The 26,355-nt window shown below is 44.2% G+C and overlaps 1 protein-coding gene across 3 annotated transcripts in view; it reads left to right on the top strand.

The window, feature by feature from the left end:
• The window catches only part of KSR1 (kinase suppressor of ras 1), a 119,204-nt gene that overhangs the window by 75,469 nt on the left and 17,380 nt on the right, over positions 1-26,355 (top strand). For 2 of the 3 annotated variants that reach the window (XM_050929722.1, XM_050929723.1), the window contains 11 exons: positions 7,038-7,185; positions 10,640-11,111; positions 11,957-11,961; positions 15,484-15,544; positions 16,899-16,982; positions 17,553-17,614; positions 17,720-17,826; positions 19,817-19,985; positions 22,762-22,803; positions 24,480-24,534; positions 25,713-25,761. In XM_050929722.1, the coding sequence (XP_050785679.1) occupies positions 7,077-7,185; positions 10,640-11,111; positions 11,957-11,961; positions 15,484-15,544; positions 16,899-16,982; positions 17,553-17,614; positions 17,720-17,826; positions 19,817-19,985; positions 22,762-22,803; positions 24,480-24,534; positions 25,713-25,761 (1,215 nt within the window). In that variant the 5' untranslated portion in view covers positions 7,038-7,076. Of the gene's footprint in view, positions 1-7,037; positions 7,186-10,639; positions 11,112-11,956; positions 11,962-15,064; positions 15,545-16,898; positions 16,983-17,552; positions 17,615-17,719; positions 17,827-19,816; positions 19,986-22,761; positions 22,804-24,479; positions 24,535-25,712; positions 25,762-26,355 lie in introns of those variants that run through there. The other variant, XM_050929721.1, reaches the window with a different exon arrangement.

Here is a 26,355-nt window from a genome sequence, read left to right as displayed (position 1 = left end):
AGATTTAGTAGCCATGTAGTCTGGACGCTGAGTTCTCTGCTGAGCCTTCCCACAAGAGGAGAAAAATGTCCTTTGGAGGCTGCTCAAACCCAAAGCGAGAGAAACGGAGGGATTGTGGAAAGGCAGCATGTGTAAACATCTGTTTTCACTATGGACAAATACCAAGAGTAGCTGAGCTTTGTTTATGAAACAGGGATTCAGCTGAAATGCTGCAACAAATCAGACCATTGGCTCAGCAAGTACGCAGCTTCCTGCGGTGATTTGTCTGGTGCCTCCTCGGAGACCAGCACAATGCCACTCTGCCCAGCAAGTCACTTGCCCAGTTGTGCTTCAAAGCTGTGCATGGGGCGAGGCGCTCCGAGCAGTTTGTGCCACCTTGCTGCAAGCGTTTCTAGGATAGTGTCGTGTATATTCACAGGGCCAGGTTGTCAAAAGCACTTAGCACCAAGCAGCTCCTGTCTGGCGTGGATGGCCATATCTTCAAACGAGCTCGGCGCCCAGTCTACTGATCGCTTCTGATCCTCTGGCCCTTATTAAGCAAGTGGTAGCCAAGCTGTCTTGCAAGCCCAGCCTCAACTGTAGGTCCTGAGCTCTTCTGAAGCCCCCGGCCTTAGCGCTTATAAGGCCCAGCCCCACAAGCCTGGAGTGGAGTTGAGGGTGCTCAGCACCTCAGGCAGCGTATTGCACCTTGCAGGATCAGGGTCCCAAACAGGAGCAATTGTTTGAGTTACTAACTCTGCGCTAAAAGAAGCCTGCTCTTGGCTAAGGCTGCAAGCCAGCCACCAAGCGAGTGTTCTGGAATTCTGGTCAGCCACCAGACAGTGTGGGAAGAGCAAAAGTGTATGTGTGTGTGTGCGTGGCTTTTCAGTACGACACAACAGATGGGTGAACCTGTGTAATCTGCTGTGCCAGCTGCAGGCCTGGCAGCCCCTATCAGAGCGCTGGTGGCTGGAGGCACAGTTCTCACAGGCAAGGACATGTGAGCATCTTTCTGTGTCGCCTGGTGCTGAACAGAATTCCAGAACACACGGTGACTCTTCCCTCTGTGTAGGGCTTGCAGCCTGAGCGAGTATCCGGCATTTGTTTATGCCAGCACGCCTCTTCCTATCTTCTGCTCTTATTTGTGCAGCCATATGTTCCATCATTAAACCAAACTCCCAGTATACCTGTCTCTGTCACAGAGATTTCACTTCCTCATCGCCCTGGAGTAGAACCTACCTTTCTTGTCACTGCACTCGCATCTGAGGAGAATAGTGTAAAATCTACCCTCCCTCGTCTAGAAAAGACGACATAACCACACCCTTTCCCCTATCCCACTTACCTGTACGCCCATAGTGCCAGACTCTGCTCTCCTTTTGCACTGGTGCAAATACAGAATCACGTCAGTAAAATTACTCCTCGTTTATACAAGTATAACTGAGACCCCTATTCGGTCCACTGACCTGATCATGAAGTATCACTGCTCTTTTTATCTGATTCCAGAGTGTGTGTGATAAAGATAGGAAATCCCTTCTTATTGCCTTTTGACAGATGGATTAACTAAGGCCCTTGCCCAAAGGCACACAGTATGGCAGAGCCCAGATGCGAAATCAGGTTCCCTGATTCCCAGCTCAGTGCTCCAACCGTCACACCACAGCACACCTCCATTGGTAGTTGCAATTTTAAACCCGGGGTTAATGGAGTCAGCAGAGACTGAGATGCTTTGCTTTCTCAGAGCAAATTTAATCTGTTACACATTGCAGCTATTAAAAATTAAAATCAGTAATAGGTTACCGATTACCTTTGCATCATGCTTGGAACAGCACAGGGCAGTGTGCGTACAATGACTTTGACTTACACTCTGATCTGGAATGACAGGATTGCCAAGAGGACTAGCTAAGTAATGTAGGTTGCTTTCCTGCCTGAAAAGTAATTAATTGTCTCAATCTTCTTCTTTTTTTTTTTTTTAAGTGATATGAATCCAATCCCCATTGCTTTAATTACATACATAATGGGAATATCTAAATTTACATTAGAAGTGATAGAAAATTATAAGGGACATAAGTCCTCATGCTTTAGGGCAAAATAAAAAAATTGGCTAGACCAATTCAGACTGGAAATAAGGTGTAGATTTTTAACAGTGAGAGTAATTAACCATTGGAACACTTTAAAAAAGATCACGGTAGATTCTCCAGCACTGGCCATTTTGAAATCAAGAGGGGATTTTTTTTTTTAATGTTTTTCTACAAGATCTGCTCTAGGAATTATTTTGGGGAAGTTCTGTGGTCTGTGCAAAACAGGAGGCGAGAGCAGATAACCGCAATGGTCCTTTCTGGCCTTGGAATCTATAGAAAGTCAACCACTAACTGGTAAGGGTTAGGAAGAAACTTTCCCCAAGGGTCAGATTATGGCATAATTGCCCATTACAGGGTTTCTTGCATCTTTTGAAGATAACTACCCGTATTGTAGAGCTGACAGTTGCACACACGCTGGGCAGAAGTGTGCCTATGAACGTCTAGGGGGTGTATTGGAGTGGAAGTTGGCTGTGACAATAATGAATCTACTACGATAGGTATGGGCTTAAATGCTGCCAGCTAATTTGGCCAGCTGTATGCCTGCAGAACGCTGTAGGCTTCCATGGGAATGGTGCCAAAGGCAAGCATACTTTGGCCCCATGTTGTTCCTGTTTCAGATGATCTGTTGCTGTGTGATCTTTCCTAAGAAGCAGCAGATTTGTATATTGTAACACTTGTGACGCACGAGTTCCTGAGAAATGTTTTTGCTTTTTCTTTGACATTTTTAAATCTTGGAATTCTCTCCCACACCCCTTCCTCTTCTCCCCCCTTCCCTCCCCTCCGTTTTTGTGATTCCCTAAGTTTTGAACCCATTGTCTGACTGAAGACTGCCCCACATCATGTCATGATTTCATTTAGATGAGAGATTTAGCTATGCTGACCTAACTCCCAGTGTAAAGCATGCTAGGTCAATTGAAGAATTCCTCCATTGACTGTCTCTCTGGGAGGTGAGTTACCTACACCAGTGGGAGAACCCTCTTGTCAGCATAGGTAGTGTCTACACTGAAGTGGTGCAGCGTGTGTAGCATTTTAAGAGTAGACATATCCTTAAGCACCTAAGTCACTTTGGCATTTGTGAAAATATTAGCCCTCTTTTGGAGGACATTTAGTAGAGCATTTTACAACACTTGAAATGACTGAAAAATATGAAAATGGTAGGAGAGTGACTTATTCCTCCCAACTGTCTCTTTGTAGATCCCGAATTTACCTCTGTCCTATAGAAACCAGTGACAGGGGAAATCTCGAAAGGTTCTGTGTGAATCAGCTAGTTTGAGATGAGCTTACCCAGAATCAGATAAGAGTGAGAGAATAATCATTTTTATTATATATTTATGTGCACTGGTGGCATCTGTAGTAGCTGGCTACAAATCCCCCAAGAGCGTACATTATCATTGTGTTTTTTTGCTTAGGGTCTTGGTGCCTCCTATTTTTGATCTGACCGAAAAGCAGCTCTTTTTATTCCATACTGTGCCTTTAAATTCCTAGGCATCTGACTGAGGCAGCTGCGGTTTTGCATTCTGCTCAAACCCAGCAAGTTATAGAAGAATGTCACACTGTTTTCTTAGACTTTACTTTTGTCCTTTCTCAATTCATTATTTTCCCTTTTAATGTAAAAATGACTTAAACTGGAAGTACAGAATGGCTCTGTGTGTCTTGGGAGTGGAGAGCAAAGAGAATTTAACACAAACCTCAAATGTTTGTTTGGGTCTCAGTTAGCAGTACTGTGAAACCCCAAGCATTGACAAATCATCAATCAGGCATATGAGACTGGATTTCAAAAAAAAAAAGCTTTAAAAAAAACTACACATTTCTGGTTCTTATGCCATTTGGCTTGGTTTTGAGCCTTTAGGATTCAAGTTTTCAAGCTATTTTTTCCTAGCAAATTAGGATGTGAAACTTTTGATTTAAAGAAGAAAAAAAGTTGTAATCCTGTGGCTCCAGGAACTGCGAGGCCATTAAGAAAAAACTACATGTTGCAAGACTTGTGGTAAAATCATGAGAATTGGTAACAGTGATTGTTGTGAGCAGTTTTTCAGAGGAATTCTTGTATATCTCCACCTGTTATCCCATTTCTTATACTCCTTATTAACCTTCTATTGTTTGTAAGTAGGGCTGTCTTTAGGATTTATGGGGCCCTATGCACTATTAAACTGGTGCCCCTATGCCCGACGGCAGCCTGGGCTTGCAGCCTGGGGCAGGGGGACCAGACAGCAAAGGATACCGAGCCGCTGGCCCTTCCCATGGCGACGGAGAGTCACCGTTCCCCGGAGACACCCCTGTACCCTCTTCCTCACGCAGAATGCACGGTGCTGGCGCATTCGGCTCTATGAATACAGCCCCGCCTAAGGAGACTGCAGTGTGTGCTGGGTGTGTGGGAGCCGACCTGCACTTACCTGCTGTCGTGGGTGGTGGGTGAAGCTGCCACTTGGGGAGGCCAGCTCTCCCCACTGTCTCCCTCCTCTCTTCCCTCCCCTGCCCTGCTCACCCCTTTCCAGCCAAATCCATGAAGCAAATGACATTTGAAAAACGAGGACTCTGGTAGCACCTTAAAGAAAACAGATTTATTTGGGCATAAGCTTTCGTAGGCCAAAAAAACCCCATTTCTTCAGCTGCATAGAGTGAAAATTAAAATACAGGCATAGCTATACTGGCACATGAAGAGAACCAAAGTGGAGAAGCAAACTCTTCATCTGTCAGTATAATTATGCCTGTGTTGGTAATTTTCCACTCCATGTCTCTGAAGAAATGAGTTTTTTACCCACGAAAGCTTATGCCCAAATAAATGAGTCCGGTGGCACCTTAGAGACTCGTTGTTTTTGTGGATATAGACTAACACAGCTGCCCCTCTGATATTTGAAAAACCCCCAGTCTTCTGTAGCTTCTTTCTAAAGAAAATGGAGCATGTTTTCCACTGTATGCCAGAAGGTGAAGACTGGACATGCAGAAGGTACCTATTTAAAAGCCCTAAACTTGGGAATAAAAAAATGTCAGTCATGGGTTTTTTTGATATACTCTGAAGTTTCAGCAATTTATTTGCAAAAAACTTTGTAGTAAGGGTAAGTCGGCTGTCCTGCTGAATACAACATTAAATACTGTGGAATACATGATGCAGCTCTTCTGTTTTACCTTTTCTTAATCCGTATTTCTAAGCTGATTTTATATTTTAAATATAGTTTTAAGCCTGCATAAAGTAATCATTCCAGATTACTACATATTTAACTCACTGAAACAAAGACATTATTTTAAATTAATCAGTCAGAGGTTTAGTGTGTTCATAACAATGTTCATTGCTCTTAGAAAAAGGGAACACTAATTTACTGTGTGTGATCTCCATAACAACAGGCATTTTTATGAAATCCACCAACTTTAAAAAATGTTTCCAAAGATTTTAGGCATAACAAAGGGTTTTATATCATACCAAGGTACTGATTTTGCTAGAGGGTTCTCCTAAAACTAGTTCATCAAATAGTCTAGAAGTAAAGAAAAGGCAACTTCCTTTGTCCCACTATCTGGAAGGAAAGGGGTGTTGTTCCTTTCGGGGCTGTCTTCAGTGGCGGGGGTGGGGAGGGGAGGAGGGTGTATGTGTGTGAAGGGAGAAAGGGATGGACAGGAAGACTTGAGAAGCAAGTTTTTTGTCCTGTCGCAATTAAAATGTGTATTGGAGATAAGGGTGGACTTTTGAAGGATTTATTTTAAAAAACTGTCTGAAGATACAAGCGTTTAAGGCTAAAGATGTGAATCTAAATTTTGTGCAAGGGTTTTTAGAGGTTTGTGGGTTTTTTAATTATCTTCAGCAACACGCTAATGAAATAGTTTAAAATTTGCTTTAAAATTAAGGTCCTGTAGACTAACATGTTCTGAGTAAATATTAGTCATGCACAACTGTTTTTGCCAGTGAATTCAGAAACGGACAGTATGTACCTGGGGTTTGGCAAATGCCTGTTAGATGGCTTTGTTACCACTTTGAATGGCTCTTTAACAGTTTCAGTGTTGTGCTAATAGGTCTGGAAGACCTTTTTCCCTTTTACGTTACTAGATCTGCACCAGAGGAAGACTCACCAGGCTGCAGCAGCTAGCTGTGGTAGCCTGCAGGAAGGGTCAGAACAGGGATAGGAAGAGGTTGGAGAGTGGACACTAAGACCCAGGGGTGCCCCAAATTTTCGGGTGCCCTACACAGCTGTGTATGCTTAAGGACAGCCCTGTTTGTAAATCAGCTGGAAACAGAGGTCTAGTATAAAAAACAAAACTTGATTTATGTGCAGGAAATAGCAAATCACTTCAAGCTTCCTAGCCTGCTATATTTTGTGTCCATCTCTTTTGAGCCTTGTCCCATATTTTTTGGCTTCAGTGGGTTGTTCTGTGTGTGAAGTGCAGCACAAATATATTCCTTGGCAAGATTGTGGCTAGGGCTTGTTGAAAATTATCCACTGACGCTTATTTTTAAATGGAAAAAACTGGAGTTTTGTCGTGTGTAATGCTTTCCTCTCTCTCTTTCTTTTTTTTTTTTTACCTAATTTTTTTATCAGAAAACTTTTAGCTGCAAACTCCCCCCCTCCTTTTTCACTTTCCATGCTTTTTTTAATGAAAAATCAAACTTCCTCTGAATTTTTTATAATGATTTTGTTTTGTTTAAATTTTTCCACAGCAGGGGAAACCCCGCTTTCCGAGTAGCTCTCTAATTATGGCACAACAAGCTTCGTTACTAACGGGAGAGTGAGTGTAACAGGCTGATGATGCACCGTACATCTGCCTACTCACAGCTTAGTGAGAGAGGCTTCCAGACAAGCTTGGGGAACAGCTGTTAAGCACAGTTGAGTGAGGTACACTGTGCAGTCATGACTGACCCAGGGATCCTTAAGAGAGAGTCACAGCTGAAATGAGTGAATCATGAGTCAGATCCTTGACAACAAGATGGCAACTCTACCAGAAATGCTCCGGAACAAATAAAAGAATAGTACTTTTTCTCTCCCCTTTTCTCTGCAGAGAATCCCAGAGGAGCTAACCCTAGATGCCTTACTGGATATGAATGAGTCCAAGGTGAAAGAAACCATGAAGAGATGTGGGGCCAGTGATGAGGAGTGTTCCAGACTCAATGGGGCTCTCACCTGCTTAAGGAAGGTGACCGAATCAGGTATAGATTTCCTTGCTGTTTGCAGGGATTAGTGGCTAATTAGACAGTCACCCCCCATCTCCATCTTGTTTTGGGCTTATTCTGCTGGCAACATTGAAGGGCCAAGTTTTGCCCTTGGATGCACGTGGGGTTCATGTGATTTGAAGTTATCAGGAGCCGTATACCCATCAGAGGACAGAAATGGTTCTCGAGGTGCATTCGGTTCTGGAAAGGACTATATAAATCAGGGGTTGGCAACCTTTCAGAAGTGCTGTGCCAAGACTTCATTTATTTACTCGAATTTAAGGTTTCGCGTGCCAATCATACATTTTAAAGTTTTTAGAAGGTCTCTTTCTATAAGTCTGTAATATATAACTAAACTATTGTTGTATGTAAAGTAAATAAGGCTTTTAAAATTAAAATGCAGAGCCCCACGGACTGGTAGCCAGGACCCAGGCAGTGTGAGTGCCACTGAAAATCAGCTTGAGTGCTGCCTTCGGCACCCATGCCATAGGTTGCCTACCCCTGATATAAATGGTCCCTTCTAACTCAGTAGACCTGCTCAGAGTCCAGTCTGCTGACCGCTAAAAAGATTGTCTTCTGTTTTAAACAGTAGCGCCAACACACTTCTTTGGCATGTGGAGCTAGAGTAGGGTGACCAGATGTCCAGATATTATTGGCTTTGCCTTACATATAAGGCCCTACCAAATTCATGGTTCCTTTTTGGTCAATTTCACAGTCATAGGATTTAAAAAATCATAAATGTCAAGATTTCAGCTAGTTGAATCTGAAATTTCACGGTGTTGTTATTGTAGGGTCCTGATACAAAAGGAGTTGTGGGGAATTGCAGGGTTATTATGGGGAGGGGGGGAGTTGCGGAACTGCCACCCTTCTGTGCTGCTGCTTGCAGAGCTGAGCCCTCAGTCAGCAGCCACCACTGTCCAACTGCCCAGCTGTGAAGGCAGCGGTGCAGAAGTAAGGATGACGTGGTATGGGATTGTCACCCTTCCTTCGGTGCTGCTGGTGGGTGCCTGGCCAACAGCCGCATTTCTCCAGCCACGCAGCACTGAAGTCAGCGCAGAAGTAAGGGTGGCTATACCATGACACTCCCCACTGCCCCAAATAACCTTGTGACCCTTTGCAACTCCCTTTTTTGGTCAGAACCCCTCAGTTTGAGAAATGCCGGTCGCCCCTATGAAATCTAAATAGTATAGGGGTAAAAGCATACAAAAGCCCAGATTTCACAGTGGGAGACCAGATTTCATGGTCGATGACGCATTTTTCATTGCTGTGAATTTGGTAGGGCCCTACTTATATATGCAACTATTAACCTCCCCCCCACCCCAAAAAGGGAGGGGGAAAAAAAGCTATCCTGGTTTTTTTCTTTTTTTTTTTTTTTTTTTTTTTTTACACTTGCTGTCTGGTCACCCTATGCTGGAGGCGTATCTGTCTCCCTCATTAACAACAGTCTCATTAGCAGAGTTGCAATTGCAGATCTGTATTGGTGGTGATGCAAGAGCCAGAAAAAAAACTAGAATGACTTTTTCAGATTGTAAGGGGATGGAAGGGGGAAATATGAAATAAGCATCTTTACACAAACTGATTGGATCTGGTTTCATGTCACTCGGAGCTAGTGAACTCTGTTTTTTCAAAGCCCTTTCTTGGAAAAGTGCTGCTCTTAAACGCACAGTACTCTGTAGTTATGGAAGCCTGGGAGTGTTACTTGCAGCAAACCATCCTCATCTGCATCAGATCTTTCTTTGTAGCAGTTGCTGCTCTGTCATTTTTCAGAGTAGCAGCCGTGTTAGTCTGTATCTGCAAAAAGAACAGGAGGACTTGTGGCACCTTTAGAGACTAACAAATTGGTTTGAGCATAAGCTTTTGTGGGCTACAGCGCACTTCATCAGATGCATTGAATGGAACATATAGTAAGAAGATATAATTAACACAGAGAGAGAGAGAGAGAACATGAAAAGGTGGAGGTTGCCATGCCAACTCGTGTCATTTCCTGTTGGTAATCTGACAGTTCATACCTCTGGCAAATCTAAGGACCTGCAAACGGAAAAGTTAGCAAAGAACTTGACTTCATGTTTCCTTTCCTTTTTTTTTCTTCTTCTTCTTCTAATCTTTCCATCTTTAGGTTGTCAAGTATTTTCCATCCATACAGTGGCAAAATAGCTATCACCTCTAGCTCAGGAGACATGTTGCTTTTTCCTGTAAGCAATGGCACCTGACCCAAAGTTCTAATTTATTATGTTATCATTTAGTATGAGAGGTAGTTTTTAGAGCCGAGGACTCTTCAGTTCTGTTCCCAGTTCTGCCGCTGACTGGCTAGCCTTACTTAAGCCAAGATGCTTAATGTCTTTGGCCCTGATCCATTAAGTCATTTTAAGCATGTGCTGAACTTGAGGTGTGTGAGTTGTCCCATTGACTTTGATGGGATGTCTCTCATGCTTAAAGGTAAGCCTATGCATAAGTGTTTAGATGGATGTGGGTCTTATTCACCACTCACTGCTGCCTTTGATGGATAATACTTGTCTGCCTCATAAGGGTATGTGGGAATTTAATGGAGGTCTTTGGATGAAAGGCGTTAGGGAAGGGAGCACCACCCCTTCCAAGATCATACTGCAGGAGAAGCTGAACAGGTTCACTTCCCTCACTCAGCATAAACTGGCAGCTTATGTAGCACTGATCAAACAAAAGTTACTAGATTGCCTAAATGCTGGAATTTGAGGATGAGCACTATCATTCTAACAGAGGCAGCTGTGCCTCGCTACTCCAAGGTGTCTGGTGTGTGGTAAGCTACAGGCAGTGGCTAAGCACTGGTGATGTATGGGGACAAGTGAGAGGTGGAGACGTTTTGAATACAATTTTTGTGGTTTGATGCAACTTTATTTTTCCAGCTGTAGATGTGGGAGGGGGGGGAAGGTTGTATTCTTGATGGAATCACCCCATTAATACACATTTGTGTCTCTTTCTGTTGTCATAAGGCCAGCTTTATCAAGGCACGTAAAGATGCAGATAGGTGCCTAGTGAGCTTTACAGAAGTTGCCTAAGTGAATTAGATGTCTAATCTCCATAGACTTTCAGTGCGAGTTGGACACCTAACTGACTTAACTCCCATAAACGGTTTGTGACAGATAGGAACCTGACTCCGTTAGGCACTTCCCTAAATCCCACCAGGCACCTCTCCGCATCTCAGGTACCTAAATACCTTTCTACATCTAGCCCCAAGCCAGTCATACACCTTATATGAGGAAGGAGGTTTATTTAGGTTTTGAAGCTCATGGCTACAGTCAGGAAAAGGGAACAGTTTCTGTTGTGGTCATTTGAAGGGAATTTTAGCTGGTGGTTTAAAAGACTGGAGTTGAAACAATGGCCTGGCCAGAGGACAAGGGAAAAATCTCCTATTGTCCTTAAGCCAGACTGTGCTGGTTTTCTGTCCGTTGCTAACACTGATACTGTCGGTGAACAGGTGGGGAGTTAAAAGAAGACCTGTTGTGGAATTCTTCTGATGCACATCGAGAGTGCACCTCTGCACACCCTGCAGAACCCTCCTGTCCTCCAGGCCCCACGTGGACTCATGGCATGCTGTATCTTTCGAAGGGCAACAGCCAGCAGGCACGCTCTGTGTCTGTGTCCGCTATACCTTCTTCGGATTCTCTTGCCTCGAGCCAGGGACCTTCGAGCTACATGGATAGCTTCCTGGAACCTTTAGCCTTCTCCACCCACAGTGGTCGAGTAGTATTTAGGACTCCTCACAGCATCACCATCACACCGCCAACGACACCTCAGTTAAAGAGGCGTCACAAATTGAAACCTCCACGGACTCCCCCTCCGCCTTGCCGGAAGGTTTTTCAGCTGCTACCAAACTTTCCAACCCTCACAAGAAGCAAGTCCCATGAATCACAGCTGGGCAACAGGATAGATGAAGTTTCTCCTGTAAAGTAAGCACTGGGGTTTCCATCCTCTTCTAGTGGTGGTGGGAGGCAGGGGGGGGCTGTGTTGTTTACACATGATGGCTTAGTTAGTAATGGTTACTGATGCGTATGAAAGAGTTCAGAAGAAAACCACATGTGACCGTGTGATAAATCCTGCATAGCTTTTAAATGCAAGTGCAATGAAGTGTGTACACACACACTGTTGGGCCTCTGACGGCAGCAAGTATACAGTTTGATTTTTAGCAATGGGTGAGAGGTATTCCCTTGAATTGAAAAGATCTGTAGCGAGCTGCAACTTTGCTTTACACCTAGTGGTGAAATCCTGGTAGAAGTCAATAATAAAACTATTGACTTCGGGGGGGGCCCAATGTAGCACTTCATTGTTGCGGAGACTGTAACGAACCAAAAAGGCCTTGCTCATCCTCCATATGGCTTTGTACATCTCCGTGCATTCTGTTTTTGGCATGGAATTCATAAATGATAGGCTCTGTTGAAAATCCCAGCTGGTAAATTCTAAGGAAGTTAAGCACCCATATGATTTGGATGCCTAACCCCCTTAAGCTCCTTTGACAGTCTCAGTCTGTAACTAACATCCATTTATGCATAGTATGTGTGTGCAAGGGGATCTTTCACTCCTGTCCAGTGAGTTTTATCATTTTATGCGCACAAGAGAATGCACAAAATATTGTGCACGCAGGTGCAAAGATGCCTGTGCCAAAAACAAAGGCCGTGTTTTGAATATAGAGTCTTAAAGGTCGTAATAAAGACTTTGCATTTAAGGGAGAAGTTTAGAGCATCTGTCATGTGATTACTAGTGTGGAAAATGATTCTTTTTTCTCTTTGTCTTCCAGGTTTGGTAAGAAACAGATTTTTTGGGGGCAGTCTTCACATCCTTGCCTGTGAGGGAAAGAACGTCTTGTCTTTGCAACTCCAGTATGGTCCTCTTTTTATGCTACCTTTTGGAAGTCCTCAGTGTAGAGCAGTTAACATCAGCAGGCATTTTGCTTGCATGAGAGCTGCAGGATCCGTCCTTATTTGTTAATGCATGCTCTTCAGATGAATAGAGCAACAAAAAGAAACCCTGATACTGTAGGGATTGGACAAGCATTGAAGACGTTCTGGTTTTTTTTTTTTTGTTTTTTTGTTTAAATTTCTCCTCTGTCATTCCAGCCTCCTGGTGTCAATGTCTGTTGATATTTAAAAGCTCTAATTTCATAACTGTCCATTCAGCTTCAGGGCGTATCTTTGCCAGATCCTTCTACTTAGTGTAATGTTCCTTAAGTTTCATGTAGCCTTGGCTTTAGGTATCATGCAATGCCTGTATTTGCAATACGGGGCTTTATGAGTAAGTACCCAAGTTAATCATCGCTTAGGGCTCAGCTATGCAAGGTGCAGAACACTCTGGCTCTGAACAGCAAAGCACTTGGGCCCATGCTTAGCTTTAAGCACATAAATAGTTCCATTGGAGTCAAGAGGACTAGTCAGATGTTTAAAATTAAGCATGTGCCAATGTGCTTTTCAGCATCAGGATGAGCACTCAGCAGCTCGCCGGGTCAAGCTCTTAGCACTTTTATCAGGGTACTTACTATACCAACCTACCATTCAGTTTAGTGCGATGCTGCGGCACGACAGCAGTGGTCGGACCATGAACCGCTGCCTTCGTCATGACGCTAAACTAGAAAACCGCTTGTCCTTTGAAACTCTTTAGCCTGCCTATAAAAAGTAAAATAAAATGAAGGAGATTTTCATGTGCAATATATGGCCTGGTAAGCATTTAAAAAGCATGACTGGTTTAAAACGCAATCCTAGAAGTTACTTTCCCAAAAATAAATGAACCTAAAATGAATGGAAATGTGAACATCCCCCTTGTGAAGAACTCCTATAGAAACCAGTAGAGTCTGTAGCTATTTTGATAGGATTGCATAGAGATTACTTTACTTTAGAACCTATGGAATAGAACAGAAAATGAGATCTATTTTTAAGGCCTTTTTAACTATTCTATTTAAAGGTCCTCACTCTCTCTATTAAATTGTGTAGGATCTATAGAAAGATCACTTTCTCTTACATTCAGTAAGAATTGTCTTTGCGTTTATATGTCCTAACCAAAGTTCCGAGCCTTTAGTTCAAAAAACACTGGGCTTTGGTTGACCATTTCGTGACATCTGTTGTATGCAAGCTGTCATTAGAGGGGGGAATAGAGGTGTAGTTGCCCTCAATCGTCCACTAAGGGCACCTGCTTTTAGGCCTCCAGCTCCCAGCCATCACCACTGTTGGGCGGAGACCCTCCTCTCTATCCCTCCTGACTATGCTGCACAGTTCCCCGCCTATGCTGCTGTTCTCAGCAAGCCTGACTGCCTAAACGGGCTAGCCATCTGCGTTTTGATCCCTCTCCAGAGGCTATAAACAGCATAATTGCCCACAGTTACAAGCTGCCACACAGCTCCTTCTAAACAAGCACCTTGTATTCTTAAGGTGAAAGCATTAGGGAAAACACGAAAACCCATAGAAGAACCACCATACATGCTAATAAGATCACCCCCAACTCCAGCTAGGGCTCGGGGAGGAGTCAGTCCTTCAATCCCCACGAAGGGGTTTTTCTCAGCTTACTTAGGGGTTTCCCAGGAAATCCACTTCACATGTATTTTCCCAAATGACCGTTCTTGTCTGTTACGTTGTTCAGTACCATCCTTTGATCAGCCAGGCCCACAATTATTTAATACAGTGGACTCCAAAGATACTTGCACTTAATTCAGTTTTCAAGGGTATCGCAGAAATAATTGCCATATTAGTCACAAAAGTTGCTGCTGCTGCCTTTTATAAAATTGTTGACATCAGTCAAGCATAGTCTGTGATATTGGAGAATATAGGTGCGTTGACGTACATCTACACAGCCCCCAGCAGCGAACCTCCCAGCCTGGAACAATAGATGTGGGCTAGTGCGCTAAAAACAGCTGTGTGCAGCGTGCTGGAGCTTGTGCTGTGTATTTTTAGAGCGCTAGCACTAGCGTGAGCCCTGCAACCCAAGTCTCTGGACCCAGGCTGGGAGGCTCGGGGCTGCCAGCTGTGTTTGATATACAGTGGAACATTTCAGTGATGCCGCAATAAAAAGGGATCTGGTGCCATCTAGGGACCGAATGAGAGACTGTTGGTGCCAATGGGAACTGTGCACATAGGCTGAGGCCTATATGTGACTATATAGTGTCAGGTTTTCCAGTATGTTAATATTTAACATATAGCCTTATTTAGAGGCAGCATTGCCCACTAGATAGAGCACTGCATGGGGACGTCTGGAGACCTGGCTTATTTTCCCAGCTCTGCCACTGGCCAACTGAGTGACCTTTGGCAAGACACTTCACCACTTGTGCCTGGGTGTCCCGAACTGCAGAATGAGGCTAATGATTCCAACTTCCTTTGTAAAGTTCTTAGTGATCTATTGATGAAAGCCTATATAAAAGCTGGGTATTAGTAGTAGTTAAACCATTATTTGGTGGTCTCCTTCCAGATCAAAGCTGCCTGCCTAAGCAGGCATTTGAGGCTGACTGAAAATTGAGAACCTGCAGGGGTTTTTTCCCCTTCAAAATCTGTTTTAAAAAGACATTTTCTTGCTAATATAGGGCTAGAATTGTGTAAGCTTTACTGCTTTGGAGTCTCAGTAAAGCTGCTCATGTGAGGAAGTGCTTCTCAGCATGAGTAAACATTGCCCAAATCTAGCCCGTTGTACTGAAAGGGACAGGAAGTCGTTTCAGCCTCATGTCTGACTTGCCTTAACATTTACCAGCAGCCTGTTATTTTAATAGTCCGCCACTGATGCGAATGTTTGTTAGCAGTGCCTGATGTGACCTCCTTTAGGGGATGGTGCATTTGCAGGCTGTGTGGACTTTTCCCATCTCTAACCATGATCCTGAAATAATAGTTGTTAAATTAATAGGGGAAAAACAAGTCTATAAAGCCACACACACCTATTAAATGGAGAGCTGGGAATCAGCTACAGCTTATGTTGGGTCCACACCATGAAGAGAGCATCTCCCGTGGCTCTGTAGCAACAATCGAACTATTCCCCTCTGTGCTACCATAATTAGTGACCCTGGGGCATAAGGCCAAGGAGGAAGGTTCTCGACTCCCGATGAATTTCAGTGGGTGTTGGGTGCCAGACCCAAGTGCAGGGGGAGGCATGCTAGAGGTGTGTTACCGACCTCTTTTGGAAACACAGGGGTCTTTGAGCTCCCTTGGTGGGATTTGTTGTTTATTGTTCTCTTAGAAATGAGATTTTCATGTGCAAATTTCACTTTAGATTTCTAAAATGCTCACAAACTATGGGCATTTTTTTTTGTGGCTAACTTTTTTTGTTTGTTTCTAAACCTAATTTGTTCCCCATCAGATCTTCCCCAGGGATCCCCTCAGATGGTACGAAGAGACATTGGCATATCCGTAACACACAGGTAAACACCAACATAAAATACAGCAGGAGCTGCAAAGGAAAGGAAATGGATGTTGCTGTAATCTGATCCATGATGTTTTAGTGCAGTTTCTAGCTGACTGTCTGAGACAGAATTTTTATGGTGCTTTGGGTGCCTCCTGTGGGAAGTTCATCCTTGACTCTGCATTTCCTGGGTTGCTATTGGTTTTAACTCCAATGTCCTTAAACAGCATTACACATTAGAACTATTGATGGGTCTCTGAAACCTTCCCTTCCCTCTTACAAAGTTGTTAGTTTGGGATCCTGCCAATGTCTTGCTTATTTGTATTGCAGTGGTGCCGGAGAGCCCCTGCCATGAACCACGACCCAGTCATGCAAGGGGCTGTACAAACACAGAACAAACACAGTCCCTGTCCCAAAGAGCTTGCAGACGAAGGAAAGGTCTTGGTCTTAAAATGGGAGGAGCCTATTAGCCCCTTGCCTGATTCCCTCCTCCCCTGCCATGCTCGCTCCAAAAAACTCCCAACAGCCAACCGAGAGGGAGTATGTTTAGCAGTAACTATTGTCCCATACAGTTTTTATGTATCTGTTTGTTCTGCTGTTCTGCTAGAAGGAAAAAATAATCATAATGTAGGCTCTGATCCAGCAAATACCTACACATATGCTTAACTTTAACCCACTGATTAGTTCCACTGACATCACGGCTGTTCAGTCCTGATTCAGAACAGCACTGAAGCACGTGCATAAGAGGCCTACGTGGCACCATAGTTTGCTTCTCCGCCTGAGCACCCATCATAAAGAAACAGCCCTATATGTGACCTGCTTTTAGGAGGTCTTTGGAGGAGAAACATTAGTGATATGACTTTCCCCTCCAGGTTGAGTTCTGCACTTGATTATTTGCTGTGACACAGTTGGTTTTGACTGTATGCCTGTATCCATAGGGCTGTAGATCAACCAGCCTCAGGAGTTGTCAAACAGCAGTTCCAGTTTGCAAAACTGTACTGAAAAATGGCAAAAATCTCCTGGGAGTTGGACACCAGCATGTGTGCATGCATTGCTGCATACTGCTTCTTCTTGACAGACAAGCCCTGTACGCTCATCTGTGATTTGCTGTAGGCTGAAATTGACCCCAGTACAGATGGCCAGCACAAAACCTATGCTTGTGATCTTTGTGCAGATGACTTTCATTACCTGAGCAGGTGCTGGCTTCCTTAAATTCATTCCTTCCCTTTTTTTTTTAAAGCCACTTCCATCAGAGTTTCCCTTTAATGAGAGGCTGCACTGTAAACTGGTTGTAGTTAAACAGTGGTGGATCAGTTAAAGTTTGGTTTTCTGTTCAACTGGCCCCACTCTAACACTTTCCCCCTTCTGCTCAGATTCTCTACAAAATCTTGGTTATCTCAGATGTGCCACGTGTGTCAGAAAAGCATGATGTTCGGTGTGAAGTGTAAGCACTGCAGGTGAGCACCAGATGTTGGTCCCTTACTGAAGGATGTTTCGTGTCATTCAATTTATTATTGATCTCTGAGATGTATTTGCTTTGCTTCTTAGTTTAAGGTACAACTTTGGGCCCTGCACTGGGGTCCTTGAACAAAGAGAGTGGTGGAAGGTGAGGAAACATAACCCACTGACTAGAGTGGTGACTTGGAAGACCCAGACACCACTCCATGCTCTGCCACAGGCTTCTTGCATGACCCCGGTCAAGTCACTTTGTCTGTGCCTCAGTTCCCCATCTGTAAAGTGAGGCTAATAGTGCTATCCTACTTCACATGGGTTTTGTGATGATAAATGCATTTAAAAAATGTGTTCAGATCCTACAGAAATGGGGCCATATAAATATCTCATAGCAGGGCTACATCTGGGCACAGACCCTGGTGCACCATCAGATCACAGGGCAGCACTGGGGCCCTGCTAGTTTGCAGAACCTCTGAAATCAGCATGCAATGTGCCTGGGGAGGCCTAGACTCTGGATTGTTCGTAATGAATTAGTTGCTATCTAATGTGTGCATGTGTGTGTCTCTTTCACGCAGGTTAAAGTGTCATAACAAATGTACTAAAGAGGCCCCTGCGTGCAGAATATCTTTCCTTCCTAGTAAGTTTGCTCTGAGTCGCAACATTTTATCTTTCATCACTGATGTTATCGCAATGAGAATCAGTCTGAATAAACCCTTCTCTCTCTTTCTCCCTCCCCTTTCAGTAGCAAAAATAAGAAGGACGGAGTCTGTCCCTTCTGATATTAATAACCCTGTGGATAGACCCGCAGAGCCACAGTTTGGAACCCTTCCAAAAGCACTAACAAAAAAGGTACTTGGTGAACAAAGCTTGTGATGTGTCTTCGCAATTGAATTATGAGCCAGTCTGGGGAAGATGCAGCACCGTGTCTAGCGCAGTGACAGCTGCATTATTTTTCGCACATTTTGTTTTTGGCTTCTCTGTGCAAAGAGTCTTGGTTTCAATGTGTGACATGTTCCACTTGTGAAATGTGGCTTCTGAGCTGCTCCAGTCCCTCTGCTGCTTCAGGGCAGGGGGAGGGGGGATTGAAACCTAGAACCAGAGCAACTGAGTGGGAAAGCGCACGGGTCACAAATTTTCAGTCACAATGGTGGTTTGATGGAAAACTGGTTTTTTTGATCAAACAAAAATTGTTGTGAAAAAAGTCTGTTTCCTGCAGAAAACTGAGATTTTGTTGAAATAGTGAATGCTCAGAAACCAAAACTTTTCAGTTTTCAACCAAAATCTGAAATATTTTGGTTCCAAATAGCATCTCCCGTGAATTGTTGCCTGGGTGTCTTATGCTCCTCCATGGGCCGAGCTCTCTGGCCAGACTGCCTTGTCTTTGACGGACCATGGGTAGGTCTCCTATGACTCACCACTGCCCCTAACCAAGAGAGGTGAAAGTGGCCCATTCTGGGAGCTGTAATCTGGCCAGAGAGCCCAGCCCACAGAGGAGACTGGGAACCTTAGGTACCCAGATTATAACTCCCATGAGGCACTGAGGTGCCGTTTTGTATTCAAATATTTCCGTTGTTGATATTTTTCTGTGAAGTCAACTTTCCAAGGAATAAAAATCCCTTTTCCATCCAGTGCTAACGGGAAAGCTGTACTGGGCCAGGCTGTCCATCTCGGCCCAGTGCAGGGTTGTTTCCTGTAGTGCATTTCGGAGGGGTTCCCAGTTTGGGGGTTGTGACCTGTGGAGGATTGGGAGTAGGTGCCAGAGTCATGACAACCCTGCCCTTTCCATGGTGCTAAATGGGGGCAGGGTTCCAGCAAGCCCCCAGTGAAATGAGAGGGAGGGGGTAGTGTGAGAACTGCTGGTTTCAAGATTCAAGCGATGAGTGCTTCCACCTCTGGGCAGGGAAACCACAAACGAGCTGGTGACCGTTACCTTGCCCAATGCCCTGGCGCAGCCGCTGCATTTCTCATTCACAATGGGAACCGAGAGGGAGGCACCTTTGCAAACAAAACTGCACAGCCCGTTTGAGAAACTGACCTAGCAAATGTGCGCACAATTGAATTGTGTGAAGAGGGTCGAGGATGTCTTGAACTGGGATGGTTGTAAGGCATAAAAAGAGTGGTTCCAGAGGGGGAGGAGGGGACTTGGATGTAGATGTATTTATTCCTTTGGTTTGGTTTGTCCCCCAACCAGAAGCAAAACCATTATGCTCCAAAAATCCCAAGGGCGTAACTTTCAGTAGTGTTGAGCATCCACAGACTCCAATGGGATGTGCAGGTGCTCAGTAGGTTTTAAGAATCTGTCCCGTCCCCTCTCCTCCCCCCCACTAAAAACAAAACAAAACAAAACATCCCTGTCTGCTACCTAATAACAGGGCCTTGCTGTGTCTAGGTAACTTTCAACTAGATTAGACTACAAGTAACACATTCCTCCTGTTCACCTGAAGGGTTTGGTGGCCCTGCTCCCCTTTTTTTTAGTTTTTCACTCTATAAAGAACTCCATACTCTTAATTTTGTCTGTGATTCCTCAGAACACCACCTAGTGTCCGATCCTGCTTCGACTGAAGTCATTGGGAGTTCTGCCGCTGACTTGAGTGGAAGCAGCACTAAGGTCTTATGCTGAGCTTTCAAAGCTGCTTAGGGGCTTTGGGTGCCACATTCCCATTAACGCTGAGACCATTTCAGCCTCCTGCCCATAAATCTCATGGGAAGAGCCTACTTCCTTGCTGTTTGCACACAGCGACAGTGATTTGCTGATCTGCTTTGGGGAAAGTTGGTGACCCATCAATAAGCGTCTCCCTTTCCTCAGCAAAAATCCCAGTGGCTTTTGTTGCTTTTTCAGGATCATCCCTCAGCAATAAACCATCTAGACTCCAGCAGTAATCCCTCTTCTACAACCTCCTCCACGCCATCTTCTCCAGCACCTTTCCAGTCTTCCAATCCTCCCAGCGCAACACCTCCCCCAAATCCCTCCCCCATGGGCCAGCGGGACTGCCGGTTTCACTTTCCAGGTAACTGATTTGTTTCAGGAGAACTGTGGAATGTCAGACTTCCCAACTTCCTGGGCAATTCCTTGGTGGCCAAGGGCATAACCGATGTACTATTGTAACCCAGCAAGGACATTTGTGCACAGCCCTCCCTGTGCAGAATAGCACCACTTCTGCTACCTGAGGTTGCCTTGGCTAGAATACAGGCCTATATCAAGCTGATTTCTGCAGTGTGCTTGTTCCTATTTTGGGGTCTATAACTCATGCTCTTAGGTATCAAGCAGAACCTGGCCTGTTGTTTTACGAGTGCTTCCAGGTCCTGCAGGGGCTTTATAAATGGAGGGGATTTCTGTCATGGTTGGTCATTTGCATTGGGATGGAGGGTGGTGCTTATCAGCTAATTGTGACCGGGCAGACAACCAGCTGCAGATAAAATAGCTGTTGGCCCAGTAATTTAGGGGGAAGACAGGAAATTGATTGCCATGTGGAAGACCCTCTGTGCTTTGCTTTCTTGGCTTGTGCATTTGGTTTCTAGATGATATAAGGTATGGGCAACACTTCCTATGATGATGTGCAGCCATTTGATACAGAGTAAGGGTCTGCTCTCCCCCAAGAAGCAGGATGTTTCCCCACCTGGCAGGCATGTGTTTTTGATGCAGAGTTCCACTTGGGGAGCAGGATTTACTCCCTTCCCCTCCCTTGCACAGGAAGTTCAGTCCCCACAGCCTGACATAACTTCCAAGATCAATGAAGACTCTGGGCCTTTGCACAGCCATTCTGTTGTACTTCAGGAGCTGTGCTGCCATTGTCTGACCCCCTTACATCTGTTCAGAAGCAGCTGCACGGGAGAGTCTGTGGAAATCCTGCCTCCAGCAATGTTCACACCTGATCTAGTTTCTAATCGGAAGCATGCTTTGTTTCCATGGATTTCTAAAAGTAGCTGCTCCCTGGGCGCCCTCCCTTCTCCCCAAGAATGTGAAGAAATTCCCTTATGGCATGCTGGGTTCCTAGGAGAGTGATACATGTGCAAAGGTGTCATTCCCTCCACAATGCCACCTATAACCAGACAGTCTGGTGTCCCCTCCACTGATGTGAAACAGAGGGAAGGAATTGGTATCTGCACTTGAGCTCCATTTTTATCTGCATCCTGGTTGCAGCAGTACAATCTCTAGGCAGCTTTGGAGAGAGGAGCGGAAAGCTCCTGGGAAGCCAAGCTTTGACTTGGAGATCAAAGAAGGAGAAAAGCTACCCAGACTTGCACATCTTGTGCCTCTCTGCCTTGTTTCATGTGGTCTGAAATGCGTATGGTTTTAAAAGTTGTTGAAAGTAAAACTATCTACTCTGGAACAAAGTTCACTGAGAGAAGTTTTACGTGTCTTCAGTGGTCTCATCTTTCCAAATTTCCCTCTTTTTTGAAAGAGCATATGAAAATTCAGTGACGTTCTCCTCTGTTTATTCTTTGCACATTGGGGTGTGTGTGTGTGTGTGTGTGTGTGTGTGTGTGTGTGTGTGTGTGTGTGTGAGAGAGAGAGAATGGACTTGCAATCATGAGCAACGTGATTAATGGACTGAAGAGTGGAAATAAACACCAGGACAAAACCATGCTTTGGTCATCCGTGTTGTTCATTGTGAGTCCCCTCCTAGGAGGACTTTGGAAATGGCTGAGTCAGAAATCTGTGGTGGGAAGTGTTTGCAAATGAGTAGCATGAAGCCAGGGGGACTTTTGCATGCGTAAGGAATACAGACAAGAGCCAGGGTTGAACAGTCAGCAAATTTCTTTGCTGGGGTCAAACTTCGGCCTGGAAATCTTTCTTGGTGCTGTTAAAATAGCCGTTGTGTTTTTTACCGTAGAGAGAGCTCCATTTTTTCTGCCAAGTCTTTGATCCATTGAATGCAAGTTGCTGTTTTTAGATGCACAGTCTGCTGTGATCAGGACCAGCTCCAGCACTTTTTGCCACTACCAAGCGGCGAGGGGGGGAAAAAAAGGCCACGATTGGTGGCACTTCAGCGGCAGCTTTAACACGCCGCTTCATTCTTTGGTGGCAATTCGGCAGCAGGCCCTTCCCTCAGAGAGGGACCGAGGGACCCGTTGCCGAAGACACAGACGTGTCGCCCCTTTGCGTTGGCTGCCCCAAGCACCTGCTTACTGTGCTGGTGCCTGGAGCTGGCCCTGGTTGTGATAGCCAAGACACAAAATAGAGAAGAAGCAAGATTTGATTACACAAAACAGAAACCTACCTGTCAATTCATTGGAATAAAATTAGCAAAAAGAAATGTGAATGGGCCAGATCCTGAGCTGGTGTATGTTGACAGAGCTTCATTGAAAACAATAGAAGGGCAACGTGGCCTTGCAGACAGCCATAAGAACATAAGTCACTTCATCTCAGTTTCCCTATCTGTAAAATGGGGATAATGACACAGACCTCCTCCTTTGAGGGGTACTGATGACAAGCACTATAGAAGGTTTAGTATTATCATTAGTGTGCCAATGTATACCAGCTGAGGGCCGAACTACCATGTTCTTGGTCTCTCCATCTGGCCACATTCACAATCAGTAACTCAGCTTTCACCTGATTTGATTTCATCTGTCATCCTATACAGTCTTCCAAACATGCATGTGCTGAAATCCACCCACTGATCTGGCTGGTAATTAATCTACTAATCTGTTGCTCAAACAATGAGTTGGGATTAATTCACTGAATGCATATGGGGCATTTGCTGATGCTATCTCTTGACACACTTAACTTGTTTGTTTTTATTATTTCCTGGTGATTTTTTGCTGTCTTTTTTATATATAAAGCTGCCTACTACATTCAGCATAGACAACAGTTTATCTTCCCAGGTGAGTTCATTGCTTTAATTCTGCTAACCAGCTTGTGCCGTTTCTATCCAAATTTAAACTATTTTTAAATCTCCTGCTTTTTGAATGCTCCTGCTTTTTCAAAAAAAAAATTTTAAAGCTTTCTCTTATCAGCGTAAACAGTAACACTGAGCCATTCTTTCCTAATGTGTGTGTTTCTTTTTTACATTTTAAAGTGACATGGATGACTTGTTTAGCTGCAGCAGAGGAGAATCCCATCGCAGAAGTCTATGTACCACATTGATATTCCTTTGAAAAATCTTATCCCTATTTTCAGAGGGCCTCATCCTCAGCTGGTGTAAATGAATGCATCTGAGGATCTGGGCCATAGGGATTTAAGAAAGATTTAGTTAGTTCAGGTCAGACACTTTGGTTTTCATAGCTATTGGTGTGGAGCTGATTTTAAGGTTTGTTCGTCTAGAAGATGTAATCGTTGTCCTACTACCATCTATAGAACCCATTTAAAAATTCACCCTGTTCCTTTTGGAGTCTTGTTTGGGTTTGTTTTTGTTTTCAAAATAGGGCCTTCATTAGGGAATGTATTTTGGCAGGGTCTGCCCGTGCATGCAGTAGGTGTGGAGTGGGAGTAGTAAACTGAAGGAGGAATTACAGCAGTGACTGTGCAGGAACATTCCATAACCACCAGCTCCCAACTTGTTGGTCAGTAGAGTGGACCCTTCCCTGAAGATCTTAGAATCTAATTTTCTCAGAATCCTAGAACCAGAAGGTTAGAGCTAATCTGACCCCCTGCCAAGGTGCAAGATTGTAGACCTAACAAGTCCTGTTCCCTCTCTGTTCCTTAGCATGTGTCTGTCACACCCTGCGATTGCGGCTTGTGGATATAACCTGAGCTAGCTTGAAGCTACAAGCTGCACTCTGGTGTCCACCTCTCTAAAGTGGCTGATGATGATGGTACCCGCCTGTCTCGCAGAGGTGTCTGTAAACCACTTAGAGGGCCTTGAATGAAAGGCAAAATTGTTTTTGACTGAAGAATAAGATAGTAATCTAATCAATAGTTACAGCGTCCTATTTCTACAACTGGTGCTCTTCACAGGAGTTTTTTTTGTTTAAATCCAGCTTAAATTCAGATTAACTGGGAGAGGCAGGCTTCCAGAAAGTCAGGCTTGGGTAATAGCTTGTGGGGTTGCTATAGAAAATGGGTGACCTAAGCCAAGCTGACACTGGGTGGTGCTGATGAGCCACGTGAGTAAAGCAATCAATTGTATATTTCATCACGAGCGTCTTAGAAAAGTGATTTAGAACCTGTACGAAATTGTGTGCCTGAAGCTGGCTCCAATTCTGCAAGGAGATGCACAAGTGCTTAACTTTAAGCACATGACTAGTACTTTGGCCTGCTTACGGTTAAGCACATCCGCATACATTTTTGCAAGATTCAGTTAGCAGAGGAGTTGAATGATTCACAAAATGTTATAGGTGGTAATTGAACAGGAAAATCAGATTCAATCAACATGAATGCCCATAATTTAGCACTATGCTGGTGGTTCATCGTTTGCTTAGTGTGTAGAAATGTCAGTGTATAATTTACCTGCCTGTGTGTTTCCCGGTTGAGAAATACATCCACAGTAGTACACTGTAGGGATTAAGTGTGAAATACGGGTATTACATTGCAGATTTTTATTTTTATTTTATTTTTTTAGAAATCCCCAGCCCCCCACAAGTAATATATCCGCCTGAAACAGCTGAAGACACTAAGTAAGCATTATGTTTCTTTATCCTTTTGTTCACTTCATAGCTAACATTTTTTGTTGGGTGGTTAGAGAAGAGGGCCAGTAGGCAGGACTTCTGGGTTCCATTCTGAACTCTGCCATCAATTCATTTTGCAACTTTGGGGAAAGCACTTAACCTCTCTTTACCAACCTTGTACAATGGGCATGATGCTTCTCTCACTCCAGGAGTATTGTAGGGTTTAACTAATGTTAATACAGCACTTGAATGAAAGGCTCCCTTAATGTGCAAAGTTTTTGTTTGTTTGTTTTTAATCAGTAGAAATGGTCATAAAATGTGAGGAGAGGTTCCCCACAGAAAACTTTTTTAAAAAATGAATTTTTCATCTGAATTTGAGTTTACTGAAAAATGTTGGCAAAAAACTAAATTATTTGTTTGTGGCTGAAATATTTCTGTTTACAGGTATTTTGGGGGTTTTTTTGGTTTTTTTTTGTTAGCAGCAGCAAAAAAATGGTTAATTGAAAAACCAACTTTCTATCAAACAGTTTCAGCATAATATTTTTGGCTAGTCTTATCAGTCATTTATTATTATTATTATTTATTATTCCCCAGTAATCTTCTAAGCCCATGAGCATTAGAAAATGACATTTGCCAAATAATGTGTTGGATGGTGCTTGTGGGTTGTGTTGCCTAGTGGCCTCTGCTCACCACACCTCTTTCCCCTGGGCCACTGTCACACCCCATGGTGCTCTGTCTTTTGATGAGAGTTGACCCAATCCTCCGGTCAGGTCGCCGATCACTCTTCTCTCTACTGATCCCTGCGGGTATGCAGTCCCAACCAGGGGTTTCCAGAAATCATCACCCTTTCCTTCCTCCCTCCAAGGGGGAGTCTAGCAGTGAGGCTTATCATGCCCTTCTGAATGAAGGGGGTTGGTAGAGGGGAGCCCAGGTCCTCCCACTCCACTGGGTTCCAGCCCAGGACCCTGTAAGAGGTACCAATGTCCAGCACCCACCCCAACCTTCAGGGTTGCCTTAAGGCTGCCTCGCTGGGCCGCTTCCTCCCGCCCATGCTCTTGCCGAAGTCTTATCGTTTGCCTCACGGTAGTAAAGGAAAAGATGATGATTGAACCATAATTGAATTGCTGAAAATCTAAGCAGCAGCCCAGCTTCCTAGCTTTCATTGTAAACCCATTTTCTCTTGATAGTGCTGATGAAAAGCTGGACACAGAGGGGGTTGAAGAACCTGATGCAGAGGTATGCCTGTGGGTGAAATGGATCACCTTTCTTCGTCCGCGCTCATACAGTCACAGAGGCTCTATTAAAAGCTAAATAGCAGTGCTGTGGTCTTCAAGATATGACTGCTGAAATCAGCATTGCTTTACTGTGTCCTTTAGTAACCCGCTGTTCAGGCTACAACTGGGTTAGGCTGCAAACACTTGGGTATTTTTACTTGGCTACATCTCACTTGCCTGCCTGTTAGCTATACCCTTTCCAATTGGACTAAGGAGCTCTTTTGTTATTCGCTCACTTCTCAATAAATTGGCGTGATTATTTGGTGCCAGTATGAGGGTTGTCGTTTTCATCTAGAAAAAGCCTTTGATCGCAGTGATTGTTGGAAGTGAATTTGTTTTTTAAATTTTAAAAACATATTTTTGTAAAATAACCCTTTTAAGTCTGCATGTCATATCTAAGTGATTAAGATCCAAGACTACCTATAAATCAGGAGTGGCCAACCTTTGACTCTGGAGCCACATGCGGCTCTTCAGAAGTTAATATGCGGGTCTTTGTATAGGCACCGACTCCGGGGCTGGAGCTACAGGTACCAACTTCCCAGTGTGCTGAGGGGAT

The sequence above is a fragment of the Gopherus flavomarginatus genome, chromosome 19 (assembly GCF_025201925.1).
Source record: "Gopherus flavomarginatus isolate rGopFla2 chromosome 19, rGopFla2.mat.asm, whole genome shotgun sequence".
In the NCBI taxonomy this organism is placed as follows: domain Eukaryota; kingdom Metazoa; phylum Chordata; order Testudines; family Testudinidae; genus Gopherus; species Gopherus flavomarginatus.
The sequence above is the reverse complement of the archived record's forward strand: the minus strand, read 5'-3'. Positions and strand labels throughout refer to the sequence as shown.